General features: G+C 34.9%; 1 protein-coding gene across 2 annotated transcripts in view; it reads right to left on the bottom strand.

Moving 5' to 3' along the window:
- Positions 1-21,239, bottom strand: part of SPOCK3 (SPARC (osteonectin), cwcv and kazal like domains proteoglycan 3) — a 495,328-nt gene that overhangs the window by 5,818 nt on the left and 468,271 nt on the right. For both annotated transcript variants that reach the window (XM_086703919.1, XM_025921544.2), the window contains exons 8-9: positions 7,244-7,465; positions 2,278-2,340 (exon numbers count right to left, since the gene is read on the bottom strand). In XM_086703919.1, coding sequence (XP_086560045.1) covers positions 2,278-2,340; positions 7,244-7,465 — 285 coding nt within the window. The remainder of the gene's footprint in view (positions 1-2,277; positions 2,341-7,243; positions 7,466-21,239) is intronic.

The following is a 21,239-nucleotide window of genomic DNA, read 5'->3' as shown; positions in this document are numbered from 1 at the left end:
AACTCTTAATCAAGTGGGAAAGACAGACATTTATGTTCACATCTATAATATCTAACATAGTACCTGGCACGTGGCTAATGATAAATGTTTAATTGATAACTTAGAAGTGAATTCACTTTCTTAAATGTTTATGCCAACACAACGAAGTAAGGCTTAGGAAATTGGAAAATTTTCTTGTCTTCCCTGACTATTCTATTCTCTCAGTGACAAGACATACTCTAGTTATCTAGTGAGAAAGAGAGAGAGAGAGAAAAGCAACTGCTGAATAAATCAATAGAACATGAAATTCTTTCAATTTACTTAGTCTTGTAACCATATGGGATCATAATATTACCTCTTTATATAAAGTTTCAAAATTCTGATCAATAAATAGTTTAATTTTAAAATTGTAATTCATTTGAAAGATTTGGAGTATGAGACTATCAGTGAAGTAGACAGATTATTACCAATATAGAAAACTTGAAAACACCGTCTGTAGATTTAAGACCAGCAAAAATTAGAACACTTTTTTCACATTCTTAGCTCCATCTTTTAAAAAGCTATCATAACTTGACATCTTTGGCATGAAAGTGTTACGATGTAGAGTTAGTGTAACCATTAATTTATCTTTAATGTCACTATGGAGCACTATCTCTATATAACAACTGATAACTTTTCAGGTAAGTACTGTTATACTTCCAAAAAAAAGAACTATTTAGGGCATTCATTCTCTAATAATGATTTCTATTTTTATTATGTAAAAAGAATAAAAGTTACTCCTTCAAAAGGTACTAAATATGTTTTCATTTTTTTTTAAACTGCGAATAATCAAATTCTGAATTTTGGTAAGTCTAAAATATTTTTCAGTTGAATTTCAATGGCTTTTCCCATTGAACATGGATAAACTTTGTTTTGTGGAAACAAAGAAACCTATGTATGACTGTATTATTTCATTTTTGAGCTGTGGTGTGGTATGCATTTTTTAACAGAGCCAAAAGAAACATAACACATTGTAGTCTTATCATTAGTAATTCTTTATATCTAAAAGTGCTTTATTACAAAAAAAATAGCCTTTTCATTTTGAAGTATGGATTTTCAAGTAATTTATAAAAAACTCATTTAAACATGCAATATTATAATTACGAAGATAGCGTGACATAATAAATCAATGATATTCAAAAATATTAAAAATTGTGTTCTATTAAATACTCAAGAGCATTAATATACATGGAAAAGACAAAACAAAAAACATTGCATATGTGGTATTCTGCATTGGATCCTAAAACAGAAAAAGGACATCAGTGGAAAAACTGGTAAAATCCAAATAAAGTCTAAGTTTTAACTAATAGAATTATAGCAATGTTAATTTCTTAGAATTGACAAACAGACAATGGTTATTTGGTACATAATAAGATGGTAACTCTGGGGGAGGTCGAGTAAAGGCCATATGTAAACTATGTACTAATCTTTGTAAAATTTCTTTAAAATTATTCAAAAGAGTTTATTTTAAAATTTTATGTCTAGACGTATAAACAAAATAATCACACATAATAGTTTAGTAATTTCTTGATAGTCAAGCACTCTAATGTTTCAAGACTTTCGGTGAATTTTGTTATCTATCTATCTATCATCTATCTAATAGATATATTTACTTGCTAAAAGTAAGTTAGTAAAAAGTGGTGATGAAAAACACTAGAAAGTTTATTCAAGTTTCTTTGAGGTACTACGGCATGCTTTCACCCATCTCTCTCTCATATTACTTTATACATGTTAGATTATTATAGATACTATTACATATATATTATATATTACATATTACATATTATATATCATATATTAGATATTAGATTATTGTAGGCATATTAGATTATATATTAGAATATATATAGATCATATAAATATTATACATTATTATAGATAGAATATATAAATATATTAGATTATTTTATATGTATTAGATTATTATATGCATGTGTGCACCATTATTCTTGAATTGTTAGCCACAGAATTAGAATGAAAGTTTCTGCTGATCCTTTAACTTTAGCATTGTTTAAATCTCTTTTTTCACTTAATAACTTTCAAAATGAACATTATATTAGGGTAATAAAACAGACATAATATCTTTCAATAGGTAAGATAATAAAAGTAAGTTTAATGGCTTTCAAAAACTTCATAAATTTTGTTACTGAAATTTAGTGTCGTCTATCTTTGTTGGATTAATATTGATTTTATGTTGCTGTTTCCCTGGGGTTATTTATGTAAGCAATAAAGGCTTCAGAAGAATGATCTATTACTCACCTAGGAGCTTCTTTACCCCTTGCCGCTTCTGAATATTGCTGAGCTCCGTCTGGCAAGGTGGGTCTGCAATGACATTAAAAGTGTTACTTCAAGGATTATAGTTAAATAAAAAAAAAAGAATAATTTCTATGATATCAAACCTCATCTGGTCTTTACAAGGCTTTAAAAGACACATATGATGTATTATTTCTTTTTTATGGAGTCCGTACCTATAAGATAAATGTATGTGTATCTATATGCATACTTGGAGGGAGAAACAGAGGCAGGGGGGAAGAGACAGAGAGAAAGGCTTTCCTAATTATTGGTATTAGATTATCTTGATTTTTCGCAGACAGACCAAATTGTATAGAAAAACGCAGAGAATGATATGAAATACTTATATGATGGAAAATGGTTCTTATCGTTTACTTTTAAACGGTCAATCAACTCAGCAATATTGTTTGACTGGTGTCAAAACAATTAACTGATTATGTTTTCCCTTTATTTAAAACAGGCTGTAAGATATTGAGGAATAGCTTTGCATTAAAAAAGTAATCTCTAAAAAAAGTCAATGCTCTTTCAGCTTATATCAGACACACTATTATAAGTTTTGATACTGAATAATGCTGACAGGCTTTGGTCTTTTTAGTTTTATCCAGATACTTCAAGTATATATGCAGTGTGGAAACAGGACATATTTTAAAATAATTTCTGATAAGCCATCTTTTAAAAATTAAGCAAATTTAGAAATAAAGAATCGCCTTTCTTTTCGAACTCAACCACTTAAAGGAGAACATTTTCAGATAAATATAAAATTCTAAATGGACACAATATAGCTTGGCTTATATTATTATTATATATTATGACATATATTTTATGTAATAAATATATTTTCTAATTTATAATATTCAAATAGTTCAACGTATTTTATGCTCATATTCTAAAAACCTTCTATAAAAAAAGGCATCTTAAATTATTGAAGCAGAAAACCAATAGGAACTAGTACCTACTTTCCCATACTACAACATTTTAGGAAAATGCAGGGTATTGATCAATTCAAATAATTTAAAAATATTATATGAATTTGACAATATTCAGTCATTAAATTTTCATGTAAGTAACAAAGTGTAATGAGGAAATGAGACAAAGTGATTAATATATGTATATATTTAATTTCTTAATGTTTATTTATTATTTTTGAGAGAGAGAGGGAGAGAGCACAAGTGAGAGCAGGGGAGGGGCAGAGAGAGAGGGAGACACAGAATCCTAAGCAGGTTCCAGGCTCTGAGCTGTCAGCACAGAACTGTGAGATCATGACCTGAGCCAAAGTCAGACACTTAATTGAATGAGCCACCAGGCACCCCAATATACATTTTATAGTTTAATATATATAAGCCAAACAAGTCTTTTTCCTTGGGAAATCCAATGTGAAGAAAAAGTGATTTTTTTCAAAGACAGAGAGAGAGACTATACAAGAAACAGACTCTTAACTATAGACAACAAACTGATGGTTACCAGAGGGTAGGGGAATGCTGGGGGAGGGAGGGGGTGATGAGAAAAATAGGTGAAGGGGATTAAGAGTACACTTATGATGAACACTGAGTAATGTATCAAGTTATGCAACATGGGCTTATAGAATGGACATTTAAAATTTTACTCCTTCCAAATATAATAGAAGCCAGAGGAAATTTTTGAGCTGAAGTTTCAATATCATATTGAAGGCATTTTTTTCTAATTACTATGGACTAGTTATTGCAAAGTAAAAATAATATTTGTATATGTTTGCTATGACATTGCCTGAAAATCCATGTACGTTTGATTCTCTCGATTAGTGACCTCACTGAATAAACACGAGTACCAGTCCCACAAACTTTGTATAAGGGAGCAATTTAAGATTTCACGAGTACACTGTACAAGATTCAGCTGTTCATCTACACATATTTAATTCTGAAGTATTTCTCCTATTATTTGTAAGGCAATTCTGTCTGGTCTTTAACATGGGTATACTACATATATATATATATATATATATATATATATATATATATATATATATATAATTCTTATTTATATATTATATATTTTATATATTACTCTAATATATAGCCAAATATATTACATATTACTTTAATTACAGTAAATAATAATTTTTGTTTTATTGAATAGTGAGGAAAAATACATTCTTTTATAAGGTGAAACATTTGAAAGCATGCTTTTAAAATTTTTTTTTTTTTTCAACGTTTATTTATTTTTGGGACAGAGAGAGACAGAGCATGAACGGGGGAGGGGCAGAGAGAGAGGGAGACACAGAATCGGAAACAGGCTCCAGGCTCTGAGCCATCAGCCCAGAGCCCGACGCGGGGCTCGAACTCCCGGACCCCGAGATCGTGACCTGGCTGAAGTCGGACGCTTAACCGACTGCGCCACCCAGGCGCCCCTGAAAGCATGCTTTTAAATAAATGGTTATTCTTTTTCATTAGACTACTTAATAAACTAATTCTTATTGTTATTCTTAGTGTCAGTTACCCTGATAGAGCTTTTTCTAACATTTTCTAGCATATTAAGGTAATAAAAATAATTAGCCAACTCTCCTAAGCTTTGGGGAAGATGTATAAATCCTTTCATCCACTCAGGTACCATTTATTAAATTATATCTACCGTGTATTAAATAATCTCAGAGAAAATCTTCATGTGACTATAAAGATTTTAACACTTTGGCTGAATACTGCTTAATAGATGAAAAGCATTTAAAGCAAAATTTTTCTTTGGGAACCTTTCAGTTCTACAAATATTACTGCAAAATCCACAAATGTTTTAATATAAAACTATTTATTTCTATAGAAGAAACATTGAGTTTTTCATAATATTTTTTCGCAAACATGCTATCATAACACTAAAAATTTTAACTAAAATAAGATCATAGAAAAGACCAGATCTCTTTTTATGGTGGATTACCAGCATTGATTTTTCTATTCTTTAAATGCTTTAAATGTATACTAGTCATTAAAACTATCATGTAGCTTTTTAGAAGTGTGCAATTACCTAGAAAGCAGAAATACAGTAATAAAATCAACAGAGTACATGTGTGTGGGTGTAAGGTTTAGAATATTTTAATAAAGAAAATCTGTTTTGTTTAAAGTGATTTATAAATAGTTAAACTACTCTAAAATTCCTGCTGTTGACTCACTACTAATCAATTTGTGGGTAATCATTTCATTCCTAATTACTAAACTATTACTAATACATTAAAAAGTATTTGAGGAAGTAGAAGTCACTACATAAGGTATTAGTGTTTCATATGAAAAGCTGAGTAAAATTAATACACCTTTAAGTAGATTGTACATTCTCTTAGCTGTCAAGAATTAAAATAAGGTGACAATAGCAGGTGTATCACATTAGACTAATTCCCTGTTTGTTTTTTAAAATTAGGATCAACCAGTCAGAATGCCTAAAATTCACAACTCAGGAAACCACAGATGTTGGCGACGATGTGGAGAGAACACTTTTGCACTGTCAGTGGGAATGCAAACTGGTGCAGCCACTCTGGAAAACAGAACGGAGGTTCCTCAAAAAAATAAAAATGGAGCTATCCCATGTTCCAGTAATTACACTACTAGGTATTTATCCAAAGGATACAAAAATGCTGATCCAAAGGTGCATGTGCACCCCAATGTTTGTAGTAGCACTACCAACATTAGCCAAAATATGGAAAGAGCCCAAATGTCCATCAACTGATGAATGGAGAAAGATGATGTGGTAAATGTATACAATGGAATATTACTCAGGTATCAAAAAGAATAAAATCTTGACATCTGAAACGTGGATGGATCTAGAATGTATTACGCTAAGTGAAATAAATCAGTCAGAGAAGGACAATTATCAAACGATTTCACTCATATGTGGAATTTAAAAAACAAAACAGATGAACATAGGAGAAAGGATGGAAAAATAAGAAAAAAACAGAGAGGGAGGCAAACCGTAAGAGACTCTTAAATACAGAGAACAAATTGAGGGTTGCTGGAGGGGTGTTGAGTAGGGGGATGGGTTAAATGGGTGATGGGTACTGAGGAGGGCACTTATTGAGATGAACACTGGGTGTTCTAGGTAAGTGATGAATCACTAAATTCTACTTCTGAATTACTCCATTATTACACCATATATAAACTAACTTGGATTTAAATAAAATAAAATAAAATAAAATAAAATAATAAAAATAAAATTAGCCTCAAAATTACACACACCACTGTTTCCTTAGTTTCCCCAAACTTTATCATAAAGTGAGGTTTTGGATCTTTTTTTGTTACCTACTTAATTTCAATTGCCATTAGATTGATTATCTAAGTATGGTTTCACTGTTACATTGCATTTCCCAGTAAAGAAGGATGCCTAAGGAACTAGCATCATACCAGCTCTCCCAGGTAACTCGCCTCTTCCAGAGAATCAAGAGACACTTTCTTTGCTAGTGAATTTGTACGAAGCTAAGTTAGTTTTAAAAGTTTGAAAGGCCAAGACATTTTAAAATCAAACGAGTAAAAAATAACTTTATGGTGAATGCAGTGGTTCATTCGGCACATTTAATAAGATCACAAAATAGAACATTAAAACTCCACCGTATAGTGATAAAAAACCCATTTATTTTACACCGTGGGCAAAGCAGATAGCAAATTAATTTTAATGATTGCTTTTAATATCTATGTTCTCCTATCTCTCTGTGCTTCTTGGTGGTTCATAAGGGAAACTATAATGAAGTGCATTAATATAAAATACTAATTACTATTTTTCATCTTGTTTAGCATGTTTTGTATCCCTAGCCGAGTTATATTGTTTAACATGCTGCTTATTTGCTCTTTTATTAAGCACTCTAATGAGAAAAATATCTACTAAAATGAATGGGATAAGATGTACTTTTTTTTTTTAATCATGAAGAAATAGATAAAATTTGACATGCAGGTCAACTATCTGCATCAGTATGTGTCTCATCTTTTACCTTGCTGTCTCTGGAAGCAGTAGCACCATTCATTGTTCGATATCAAACTGTCCTTGTATGTGTCACAAGAATTGAAGAACGCCTTGGTACACTGTTCATTCTTATCAAGGTAAATGCTTCCGAGCTCTGACTGATCCAGTAGCAGGTCATAGTTTGTATCAAGTCTATTAAACATCCAGCCAAGCGAATCCTTGCAGATCGGCAAAATACTGGTATCAAATCCTAAAGGCAAAGGCAGAAAATGATTAGCGAAATCAAAGTCACCATCGGCAGCAAGCAAAATAAAGGAAAATAATAGTTGGTTCCTGTTAGAGCACCCACTCAACAGTCAGACGTTAAGGCTTTAAATTCATCTTGGGTAATTAATTTCAAAGTAAAATGGGGATAGTAATACCTACCTTTCGGGACAGTTGTGAGAATTAATTAACAAGAATATAAAGCATCTAGTACGATTAGGCATTATTCAATGGCACTTATTTTTCTAATTATGTTAGATATATTTACCATTCTTCGTTCAAACTGTTTCTTAATAAATAGGTTGTCATTATGAATGTATTATTCAATAATAATGTCCTATTAATAAAGAAATAAAATTCATTCCCATTCAAAGAAATTTTACAAAAGTAAAATTTTAACACATAATAAGGAAGAATTTCATTAATGCTCCGTATCTTTGTGGAACCATGGCGATTTTGTAAGTAATACATGTCCAGAGAAAAAATAACCATCATGTGATTTATACAGGTACTCTGTCTTTTGGTTCTCTTAAGGCAATTTTTACAATTGCAAATATGCTGAAATGGGAGATGGCGGGGGGCGCTGGATGGACACAGGTATAGAGAAATAATGGAAATGGGTTTGCATCCAAGGTGCAATCTATCAAAATTTGGGTTTCTCTGGATAAACTTCAGGCCCTGCTAACACTCCATGTCCTAAATAGCATCAGATACAATGTCAGTGTTTTGAAGCATAATTTAAAAATTTACTTTCAATTATTCTTTCTCAGGCTTAAATGATCTTTAACATATATTTTGGTAACGCAGTTTCTTTTTTATTTGCTCTTTTCCACTCATTATAAATGAAAGCAAAATAATAACTCAGTTAACTGGCATGAAAAAGAGGATGCACTTGGACTTGTGGAGACTTTCGGAAAGCTGGATATCCAAAGGGTTTAACCTTCAATAGCAGGGATTGAAGAGTAGTTTAACCATTTATGAATGAAATTCTCTCTCTGCTGCAGTTAATTTTATGTTCTAGTTGTACATAATCTATTTTAATATGTACCTTTTATTTAATTTTTATACTCCAGGGTGTACAGGTAATTGAAAATAAAGACATACACATTTAGGATTTAGTTTTTAAATCCTATTTAGCATTTTTAGGATAAATAGTATTACATTAAATAAGTCCTGATTGGGAGATTTGGGACTTAAGAAATTCTCATTTTAAACACCTTTTTGGAATTTATTCTATTCATGTATCAGAACATATTGTGCTTTCTGTCCATGAATCACCATGCTTTCTATCCATGGGTTTCCAAAGGTAAAAGAGGTATTTGTGACTCTTTCATAAAAGCATAGAGAAAAAAATCCAGTAATTTTTTTATTATTTGTATTTTTCTTTGTAAAATTGTTTGTAGAATAAAAACAGAATTCTCCCACTCAAACAAACAAACTACAAGCATTCATGAGTTTCTCATTTCCTATTTACTTTTCGGTCTTAACCTTGGTTCTGCAAATACAGGGTTGAAAATATAGATAAGGCCATTATTCTCTTGGAGCTTATTTTTAAAACAGCATGGCTTGAGATATTGGTTGGAACTGTTCCTTACTGCCAGAAATTGTCAAATGCTCAGTGATCACATGAAGAAAGGAACCCACAGCATAATATACTAACCACTGCAAAAGTATTCAAAGGAATGAAGTTCTTGGTGTGAGATTTCTGGTATGCCTTTGAGCCACACCCTCTCTCTCATCTCATCTTCTAGTACAATGGAGAAACCCAATGGTGCAATTCTGCTTTTATGAATAAAAGATATGGAAAGAATACAGAAGAGCTATTACCCTTTGGTGAACAGTAAGAGTTAGTAAAGAGACATTATCCTCTCCCTTCACCTACTTATTGAGAATAGAGGACTCAACCGGCTAGTTTCCTAATGCCTAGCATGAAGGTCTCATTGAGAGCCCTAGTAAAGTCCACAAGTGTCTGCAAGAAGGAGAGCTAAACATCTGATTTCCAGGTGAATATCTGCTTATCTACTTTGTGACTAGTCCTGGTCAAACTGGGGAAAGAGTACTGGGGAAAGACAGTGGGTATAACATCTGTGCAGATAAAAGGCAGACTATCTGGGATTTAACCAAAGACTGAAGGCTCTCTCTCAGTGTTTGGGATGCAGGGGTAGGTGAGATATAAGAAATTGTCCAGAAAAAGTGAAGAGAAGGCCAGCTGTTAGAGATTCATCATCTCATGAATGCTATTTAGCGACAGGCAGTGAAGAATCAGCAGTGAGATAACAGAGCATTCAATTCTAGTGCACATACTCTGGCCTGTCTTTTTAGTACAATAAAGAATGACTGAAATGTTAGAAGAGAGTGTGACACCATCTGAATTTTGTTTTAAAAGGAAACACTTTCTGCCATGTGAATTATATGGGAGCAAGTGTGGAAATTGGGATGCCAGTAGGGAGTAACTGGAATAGCCCATATGAGAGATTTTTGAGGATTGTTCATATCACATCTTCACAATTGCTTGAGTTCCCTTTGACCAATCATCAACGATTAAGACATAAATTTTACTTTATTTTTGAGTTCAATTTAATTTTTATATTTCTAATTTTAATTCAAGTATAATTAATATACTGTATTGAATTAAGTTCAGATGTACAATATAGTGATTCAACAATTTTATACGTTACTCAGTGCTTATCATGATAAGTGTACTCTTAATCCCTTTCAATTATTTCATCCATCCCCCCATACACCTCCCCTCTGGTAACCATTTGTTTGCATTTTATGTTAAAAATCTGCAAAATAATTTTTAAAATTATCTCTGCCCAGATTTTATGATGTATCATGCAAACACCCTTGTCAATTTCAACACCTTATTTCTTCTTAGTTTTTCAACAATGAAACAAAAGTAGCCCTAACCTTTCAATAATTTTTGAAGCTCTATTTTGTGAACTTATTATACAGTACAGACACTCACATAATATAACATTTCTGAAAATGTAACATGTACAGATATTTAATAAATTTTAAACACAAGAGTTTACTCTTTATGCTACAAAGAAATGAAATTCTTACATAGTACATGTTTATTGAATGATCAATTTGGTGATGTGCAATAATGTTTTAGATAAAAAATGTCAAGGTATCTGATTTGTATTCAGGTCACTGGCCTGTGCCCTGGCATTACCTTGCATGGTTATATTACTATATCTAGACTTTAATGCCCATATCCAGATAATGTGGGGATTTTTCAAACATGATCTCTGTTACCTTGAAGATAAAAAATACAGTGAGTTTATATAATTTTAATAATACATTTATACACAAAATTGTGTTATAAGGTTAATCAGAATCATAAGTAACAGAAAAGGAGTAGACAAAATCATTTTAATATTCTAAATTAAATATATACTTTCAATATAATTCAATTCAGTTGATGCTACAAAGATAAAATGAAATTAAATTGAAAAATTGTTTTCTGAGTTATCTTGAACTTTTGGAACAATACAAACTATTTTACGAGTTTGTGAGTTCTTGGATAACAGAGTCACGATATATAACATAGTACAAATACTATACATATATGTATTCTATGCATTATTTGTACTATGTATATATGTAATATTCTTGCTATATGCTTCAAGATCATTGTAACATGAAAAAAATTGCTAGATTTAGACAGAGAGCTGATTTCTGTCACAGTAAAACTTACAGCTTTTGCCCAATTTCTGAAGTCTATTTTGTCTTACATAAATATAGTCATTTCAACTTTTTTATAATTTATAAATAGAATTTCTATTATTATACTTGTAACTAATTTATACTTTTATACTAAATGTGTCTTAGAGAGAGCACAATATTGAGTCTCACATTTTGTCCAAGTCTGAAAATCTCTGCCTATTGATTAAAGGGTTTAGACCACGTACATTTAATATTATTTCAATATGGTTGTTTTTAAAGCTTCATGTTAGTATTATTTTATTTTTCCTCTTTATTAATTGTTCTTTCTGTTTCTCTTTTCTTTTTTGATTAAATATGCTTTTTAAATATTTTTAATATTCTTATTTAATCTCCACTATTAGTTTATGTGGTAGGCAAAATAATAACCCCTCAAAGATGTCCACATTCTAATCCCTAGACCCCTGTGATATTACATTGCTAAAAGGACTTAAGTTTGCAGATGGAATTAAATTGGCTAATCAGTTGACTTTAAAATTGGGAGATAATTGTGGATTATCTGGATAAACCTGATATAATTACATAAATCCTTTAGAATGAAACCATAAAGTGAAACCATAAGCTTTTCATAGCTAATAGAAATGAGACAGAGAAAAAATGGCTTTGAACATGGAAGAAGGAGACCATAAGTCTAGCAAAGTGGGTAGTGTCTACATCTGGGAAAAGCCAACAAGGACTGGAATACTCCTATAACTTCAAGAAAATAAATTTTGACAACAACCCTACTGATTAAACAAATGGATCCTCTCCTAGAGCCCTTCAAACACCTTGATTTAACGTGAGGAGACCTGTGTTGGACCTCTGACTTACAGGGCTATAAAATAATGAATTTGTGTTGCTTAAGCTACTAATTTTTGTGGTAATCTGTTACATTCATAATAGAAAACTAATGTAGTTTATGAAATATATTTGCTTTTTGATGGTTGTCAGCTGAGGATGTCCACAGCTTTATAGTATACATCATTAGCTTAATCACAATCTTCCTTCAAATAATACTGTACCACTTCACATATGTGGTAAGAAATTTGCCAGGGTATACTTAAATCCTTTACCTTTTCTCACATTATTTTGCTATGAGTGTTACCCATTTTAATTCTATATATGTTGCAAATTTCACAGTACATTGTTATGATGTTTGCTCTGAACAATGTATTAGGTTTTCCAAGTGATTAAAAAATGTGAAAAAAAATCCTTTATATTAAAGGAATTTTTTTTCCCTGTGTAAACACTTCTGATACCAAATATGGGTTTTCCACACAAGGCAATTCTCTAATACTCTGTGGACACCAACTAGGTGTCCTACAATTTAATTCAATTCTGACATTATCCACTCAGTTAGTACAGATCCAGCAGGTTAAGGGCTCAGTCCCACAGAATGCACCCTTACTTCAGATACCAATATCATGTAGTGGGTTCCCAGCTATTCACACTTCTTTCAACTTGAGTACAGATTAGTGGGTTCCCATGACCCCTTCCTCAGGTTCCATAATTCGTTATGACAACTCACAGATCTTAGGGAAACAGTTTATGTTTGTCAGTTTATTGTAAAGGAAATTATAAAGAATAGAAATAAATGCCCAGATGAAGAGATACATAGGGTGAGATATGGAAGGGTCCCAAATGCAGGAACTTCTGTTCCTATGGAGTTGGGGTGGACCACTCTGTCAGCACATGGATGCATTCACCAATTCAGCAACCCTCTGAACCTGAACCCCTTAGCTTAGGGATTTTTACAGAAGCTTCATCTAGTAGGCATGATGGATTATTAACTCAATAGTCAGCCTCTCTCCCCTCTCCAGAGGATGGAGGGTGGGGCTGACAGTGCCAGACTTCTAATTACAGTTTGGTCTTTATAGTAACCAGCCATCATCCTGAAGCTATCCAGGAGCCCGCCGAGAGTCACCTCATTAGAACAAAAGATGTTCATATCACCCGGGATATTCCAAGGGATTTAGGTGCTCTATGTAAGATGCTCCTAATATCCTCATTACTCAGGAAGTTACAAGAGTTTAGAAGTTCCGTGTCAGGAACCAGGGGCAGAGACCAAATACAGATTTCTTATTTTGTCAAACATATTTCCCCCCATGTTAAGCATTTCTGGCTTTCTACATTCCTAAATATAGATTCAAATTTCTGTGTTGTATAATTACCTTTTGTGTCAATAAACTCATTTAATATTTCTTGAAATTTCTCAGCTTTTGATTATTGAAAAGGTTTTTTTTTTTTTTTTTTCTTTTTCTGGCTTTTTTTTTTTTTTTGGCTTAATTTTTGAAGAAACATTTTTGTCAGAGACTTTCTTTCTTTTAACACCTTAAAAATGTTCCACTGTATTGTGAGTAGTGTTGAGGGGAAGCTAGCTGACATGCTGAGCTTTGCTCCTCTGAACAAATTTTTTCCTTTCTTTTTTCCCCCCACCTCTGGTTGCTTTTAATATTTGCTTTTCAATACTGCCTTTTAGCAATTTACTTATGGTACACATTGATTGTTTTTAATTTTTTTAATGTTTTTATTTATTTTTGAGACAGAAAGAGACAGAACATGAGCAGGGGAGGGGCAAAGAGAGGAGACACAGAATCTGAAGCAGGCTCCAGGCTCCGAGCTGTCAGCACAGAGCCCGACTTGGGGCTCAAACCCACAGACTGTGAGATCATGACCTGAGCCGAAGTTGGACACCCAACCAACTGAGCCACCCAGGCGCCCCTTCTTATGGTACACGTTGGTTTGGTTTTCTTTGTTTCTGTTGCTTAATGTTTACGGTATTTCTTGCATGTGTGGGTTTATTATATTAGTAAAATCCAGAAAGTTTTTAACCATTATTTATTCATATAATTTTCTGAGGTTCTACACTTTTAGTATTCTTTTGAGACTTCAGTTACTCATATATTAATCCCCTCTACATTGTCCCATGGTTCACTAAGATACAGAATTTTTTTTTTCAGTTTCTGTTTTCTTCAATGTGCTTTAATTTAGATAGTTTCTATCATATACCTTCAGGTTCATTTTTCCCTCCCTGCTGCTCATTTCAATGTCTTTGTATTCTCACTCAGCATGTTTTCGTTTCATTTATTGTGTGTTTCATCTTTAGACATCCTATTTGGGTGTTTTATTCACATATCCTTTTTTGTAATTGATGTTCCTATTTACCTTTATACTACTGTGCATATCAATAATGTTTATGGTTATTTTATAATCTTTATATATTAATCTCATCATCATTGTAATTTCTGAGTATATTTTCAATATTATGATTTCTCCATATTATGGACCATATTTTTGCACTTCTTGGCATCCTTGATAAATTTTAATTGGATCTGAACATTATGATTTTATTTATTTTTTTTTCAACGTTTATTTATTTTTGGGACAGAGAGAGACAGAGCATGAACAGGGGAGGGGCAGAGAGAGAGGGAGACACAGTATCGGAAACAGGCTCCAGGCTCTGAGCCATCAGCCCAGAGCCCGACGCGGGGCTCGAACTCACGGACCGCGAGATCGTGACCTGGCTGAAGTCGGACGCTTAACCGACTGTGCCACCCAGGCGCCCCTGAACATTATGATTTTAAATTATTGGTTGGTGGATTTTGTAATATTTCTCTACAGTGTTATATTTTGTTCCAGCATGAAATTAAATAACCTGTGCATCAACTTGATTCTTTTAAGGATAGCTTGTAAGCTTTGTATGGCAGGCACAGAACAGAGTTTTATTCTGGGATTAATTTAGCCCACCAACAATGTGTATCCCATTCACTATATGGATATACAATAATTTGTTTAACCATTCACCACTTGAAGGGCATTTAGGTAGTCACCAGTTTTGTAATTATACAGTTGTTATAAATATCCACATATATGTTTTATGTAATCATATGTTATAATTTCTCTAAGATAAATATCTTAGATTTTTCTTCAATCTAGGATATCTTCAATATCCTAAATTTCTTTAAGATAAATATCCTGAAATGAGATTTCTGGGTTATATGGTAAGTAATGTTTCATTTTATAAAACTGTTTTTCAAAGAATCTGTCCCATTTTGAGTTCCTATTAGCCAGTTATTAGAGATTCAACTGCTTTCATATGCACCAGCACTTCATGGTAATGTTATTTATTTATTTATTACCACTCTAATAAACGTATAAGAGGCATCTCACTGTGATTGAATTCAGCATTTCCCTAATACTGACTGATGTCAATATTTTCATATGTTAATTTACATCACAAATCTGCTTTGTGCAAGTGTACAGATCTTTACCCACTTTTCAGGTAAATTGTTTGACAATTATTGAGATTAGTATTATTTATATATATTTTTTGGATTCAAGACCTTTATTAGGTATGTATTTGGCAATATTTTCTCTCAGTGTGTGTCTTGTCTTTTCATTTTAAAGCAGAATTTTTTTTAAAACTATATATATAGATAGATCTATATAGATCTCTATCTATCTATCTATCTATCTATCTATATAGATGGTTTGATTTATCATTTGTTCCTTTTATGTGTCATATCTAAGAAATGTCTGCTAACCAAAGGTTAGATATATTTATTCTTATATTTCCCTCTATAAGTTTTATGACCTTAGGCTTTCCATCAAGGCAAACTGATTTTTAGTTCAGGTAAATGATGCTTTGGGGTTTTCTTTTGTCTACTCCTCCATCTGGACAAAAATAAATGCTGAGGCCATCTTTATCCCACTTCTGGGAGAAAGAGAACTACAGTCGAATTTCAACCAAGAGTAAAGTCAGTGTTTTTAATTTCTTTGTATGTTCCCTTGTGCTTTGCATACACTGGCGAGTCATGTGTTGACACATTATAGGACACAGGGCACAGGTGCAACGTTGAGAGTCATGTGTTGACACAGTATAAGACACAGGGCACAGGTGCGATGTTGAGCTCAGTGATTACAGGGACATGCTGCTCATGACAGTTTCTTCGAAGGGAATGGCTGAAGTAGATACTATACCCCGGTCTCCCTGCTTGGTTCACCCAGATTCTCTCTCTATTACAGAACTCAGGAGAAAGTACACAGGCCGGTCACTGTGCCCTCCGGCTGCTGCTTGTCCCATTTTTAATCTAGTCATCACCAAGACTATTGTTCCGGAAGCTGTGCATTCTCAATGTGAAAACCACAAGCAAATGGGCATTTCCCACTAATCCAGTATATCCAGCTTCCTCCCAGGTTCCCACTGATCAAGACCTTGAGAACTGGAATCAAGTATAGTCAGTCAAAATCAATCCAAAAAATCCCAAGTTTTTGAAGAAATTATGCAACATTAGTATATGTATGAGTTACTATGCTGTCCCATCTTTTTATAGTTAACTTTAAAATTATGGGGCGCCTGGGTGGCGCAGTCGGTTAAGCGTCCGACTTCAGCCAGGTCACGATCTCGCGGTCCGTGAGTTCGAGCCCCATGTCAGGCTCTGGGCTGATGGCTCAGAGCCTGGAGCCTGTTTCCGATCTGTGTCTCCCTCTCTCTCTGCCCCTCCCCCGTTCATGCTCTGTCTCTCTCTATCCCAAAAATAAATAAACGTTGAAAAAAAAAATTTTTAAATTAGTATAAATGTAACACTGCATATCTAAAAATTACTCATAAAGAGACTTAAATTATTATGAACTTTTTCTTTTTTTCACATTTTAGAATGTTAGAACATCTTAATTGTTAGGTGGTAACACTAAATGACACAGCAGAATACTAAATGAACGGAAAGTACATAAAGTGAATTTTACAAAGCATGTCATATGCCTACTTTCAGTATTTCAGTAAGAATGCCACATTCTTCATTTTTCTCTTCACTATTACAATTGCATCTATGTTGTGTCTGAATTACAACATGACCCCTAAGTTTGGCAATGAGGACATTATGTATGTGTATGTGTAGAGGATCTATATATGAAATGCTCTCCAATAGTCATCATATATGATCAAATCTGATAGCTTATCAATGCAAGATGAGAGAGAAAAATAACTAAGGGGAAATCTACATTTATCATTTGAAATATGATAATAGGGATTTGATACAATGGAATATTCAAAACTAACTTTCAGAGTCTGAATATTGCTTAAAATTATCTTCTTGCAAATTTGGAAATAATATGCAGTTGTGTAAAAATTACGAGTGGATTCACTCTTGTTGGGTGAACTTAAGGACTTTGACATCCCTTGACATTATTAAAGTTGTTTTTTGAATAATTTTAATGTTTTTTTTTTTTTTTTTGAAGGAGAGAGAGACAGAGCATGACGGGGAGGAGCAGAGAGAGAGGGACACACAGAATTTGAAGCAGGATCCAGGCTCTAAGCTGTCGGCACAGAGCCCGATGCGGGGCTCGAACTCACAGACTATGATCATGACCTGAGCCGAAGTTGGACACGTAACCCACTGAACCACCCAGGCACCCCTCTTGAATAACTGTTTTTACAAAGTTCTCCTCTCTTGAATATTAATATTTTCATAAAATGTTATGGTAGTTATCTAAAAAGAGGTAACACAGAGCTCAATATTATAATTAATGTGAGGTTTGGGATATACATATTTTTAGTGGTGTTAAAAATAATATATATGTGGGTGAAATCAATGTGGAAAGAGTAGTATGTGCAAACAATTAAGTTAAAAAAGCATAAAATTATAGGGCACCTGGGTAGCTCAGTCGGTTAAGCGGCCGACTTCAGCTCAGGTCATGATCTCGCAGTCCGTGAGTTCAAGCCCCGCATCGGGCTCTGTGCTGACAGCTCAGAGCCTGGAGCCTGTTTCAGATTCTGTGTCTCCCTCTCTCTGACCCTCCCCCATTCATGCTCTGTCTCTGTCTCTCTCTGTCTCAAAAATAAATAAATGTTAAATATTTTTTGAGAGAGAGGGAAGATGGCGGCGTAGGAGGACGCTGGGCTCACCGCGCGTCCTGCTGATCAATTAGATTCCACCTACACCTGCCTAAATAACCCAGAAAACCACCAGAGGATTAGCAGAACGGAGTCGCCGGAGCCAAGCGCAGACGAGAGGCCCACGGAAGAGGGTAGGAAGGGCGGCGAGGCGGTGCGCGCTCCACGGACTGGTGGGAGGGAGCCGGGGCGGAGGGGCGGCTCCCCGGCCAAGCAGAGACCCGAGTCTGGCTTGCAAAAAGCGGAGGGGCCTGACGGACTGTGTTCCGACAGCAAGCGCGACTTAGCGTCTGGGAGGTCATAAGCTAACAGCTCTGCTCAGAAAGCGGGAAGGCTGGAGGACAAAGGGAAGGAGAGCTGCTGAGCCCCCTGACGACAGAGCTCAGTTTGGTGGGGAACAAAGGCGCTCGCCAGCGCCATCTTCCCCGCCCATCCCCCAGGCAAAATCCCAAAGAGAACCAGTTCCTGCCAGGGAACTTGCTCGCTCCGCGCAAACACCCAACTCTGCGCTTCTGCGGAGCCAAACCTCCAGCAGCGGATCTGACTCCCTCCTGCTGCCACAGGGCCCCTCCTGAAGTGGATCACCTAAGGAGAAACAAGCTAAGCCTGCCCCTCCTGCCCCTGTGCACCTTGCCTACCCACCCCAGCTAAGACGCCAGATCCCCAGCATCACAAGCCTGGCAGTGTGCAAGTAGCCCAGACAGACCACCCCACCCCACAGTGAATCCCGCCCCTAGGAGAGGGGAAGAGAAGGCACGCACCAGTCTGACTGTGGCCCCAGCGGTGGGCTGGGGGCAGACATCAGGTCTGACTGCGGCTCCGCCCACCAACTCCAGTTATACACCACAGCACAGGGGAAGTGCCCTGCAGGTCCTCACCACGCCAGGGACTATCCAAAATGACCAAGCGGAAGAATTCCCCTCAGAAGAATCTCCAGGAAATAACAACAGCTAATGAGCTGATCAAAAAGGATTTAAATAATATAACAGAAAGTGAATTTAGGTTAATAGTCATAAAATTAATCGCTGGGCTTGAAAACAGTATAGCTGACAGCAGAGAATCTCTTGCTACAGAGATCAAGGGACTAAGGAACAGTCACGAGGAGCTGAAAAAGGCTTTAAACGAAATGCATAACAAAATGGAAACCACCACGGCTCGGATTGAAGAGGCAGAGGAGAGAATAGGTGAACTAGAAGATAAAGTTATGGAAAAAGAGGAAGCTGAGAAAAAGAGAGATAAAAAAATCCAGGAGTATGAGGGGAAAATTAGAGAACTAAGTGATACACTAAAAAGAAATAATCTACGCATAATTGGTATCCCAGAGGAGGAAGAGAGAGGGAAAGGTGCTGAAGGGGTACTTGAAGAAATAATAGCTGAGAACTTCCCTGAACTGGGGAAGGAAAAAGGCATTGAAATCCAAGAGGCACAGAGAACTCCCTTCAGACGGAACTTGAATCGATCTTCTGCACGACATATCATAGTGAAACTGGCAAAAGACAAGGATAAAGAGAAAATTCTGAAAGCAGCAAGGGGTAAACGTGCCCTCACATATAAAGGGAGACCTATAAGACTCGTGACTGATCTCTCTTTTGAAACTTGGCAGGCCAGAAAGAATTGGCACGAGATTTTCAGTGTGCTAGACAGAAAAAATATGCAGCCGAGAATCCTTTATCCAGCAAGTCTGTCATTTAGAATAGAAGGAGAGATAAAGGTCTTCCCAAACAAACAAAAACTGAAGGAATTTGTCACCACTAAACCAGCCCTCCAAGAGATCCTAAGGGGGACCCTGTGAGACAAAGTACCAGAGACATCACTACAAGCATAAAACATACAGACATCACAATGACTCTAAACCCATACCTTTCTATAATAACACTGAATGTATATGGATTAAATGTGCCAACCAAAAGACATAGGGTATCAGAATGGATAAAAAAACAAGACCCATCTATTTGCTGTCTACAAGAGACTCATTTTAGACCTGAGGACACCTTTAGATTGAGAGTGAGGGGATGGAGAACTATTTATCATGCGACTGGAAGCCAAAAGAAAGCTGGAGTAGCCATACTTATATCAGACAAACTAGACTTTAAATTAAAGGCTGTAACAAGAGATGAAGAAGGACATTATATAATAGTGACAGGGTCTATCCATCAGGAAGAGCTAACAATTATAAATGTCTATGCGCCGAATACCGGAGCGCCCAAATATATAAAACAATTACTCATAAACATAAGCAACCTTATTGAGAAGAATGTGGTAATTGCAGGGGACTTTAACACCCCACTTACAGAAATGGATAGATCATCTAGACACACTGTCAATAAAGAAACAAGGGCCCTGAATGAGACATTGGATCAGATGGACTTGACAGATATATTTAGAACTCTGCATCCCAAAGCAACAGAATATACTTTCTTCTCGAGTGCACATGGAACATTCTCCAAGATAGATCATATACTGGGTCACAAAACAGGCCTTCATAAGTTTACAAGAATTGAAATCCTACCATGCATACTTTCAGACCACAATGCTATGAAGCTTGAAATCAACCACAGAAAAAAGTCTGGAAAACCTCCAAAAGCATGGAGGTTAAAGAACACCCTACTAACGAATGAGTGGGTCAACCAGGCAATTCGAGAAGAAATTAAAAAATATATGGAAACAAACGAAAATGAAAATACAACAATCCAAACGCTTTGGGATGCAGCGAAGGCAGTCCTGAGAGGAAAATACATTGCAATCCAGGCCTATCTCAAGAAACAAGAAAAATCCCAAATACAAAATCTAACAGCACACCTAAAGGAAATAGAAGCAGAACAGCAAAGGCAGCCTAAACCCAGCAGAAGAAGAGAAATAATAAAGATCAGAGCAGAAACAAACAATATAGAATCTAAAAAAACTGTAGAGCAGATCAACGAAACCAAGAGTTGGTTTTTTGAAAAAATAAACAAAATTGACAAACTTCTAGCCAGGCTTCTCAAAAAGAAAAGGGAGATGACCCAAATAGATAAAATCATGAATGAAAATGGAATGATTACAACCAATCCCTCAGAGATACAAACAATTATCAGGGAATACTATGAAAAATTATATGCCAACAAATTGGACAACCTGGAAGAAATGGACAAATTCCTGAACACCCACACTCTTCCAAAAC

The sequence above is a fragment of the Puma concolor genome, chromosome B1 (assembly GCF_028749965.1).
Source record: "Puma concolor isolate L17-30 chromosome B1, mPumCon1.1.hap2, whole genome shotgun sequence".
NCBI lineage: Eukaryota > Metazoa > Chordata > Mammalia > Carnivora > Felidae > Puma > Puma concolor.
This window is presented reverse-complemented; position numbering and strand designations above follow the sequence as displayed.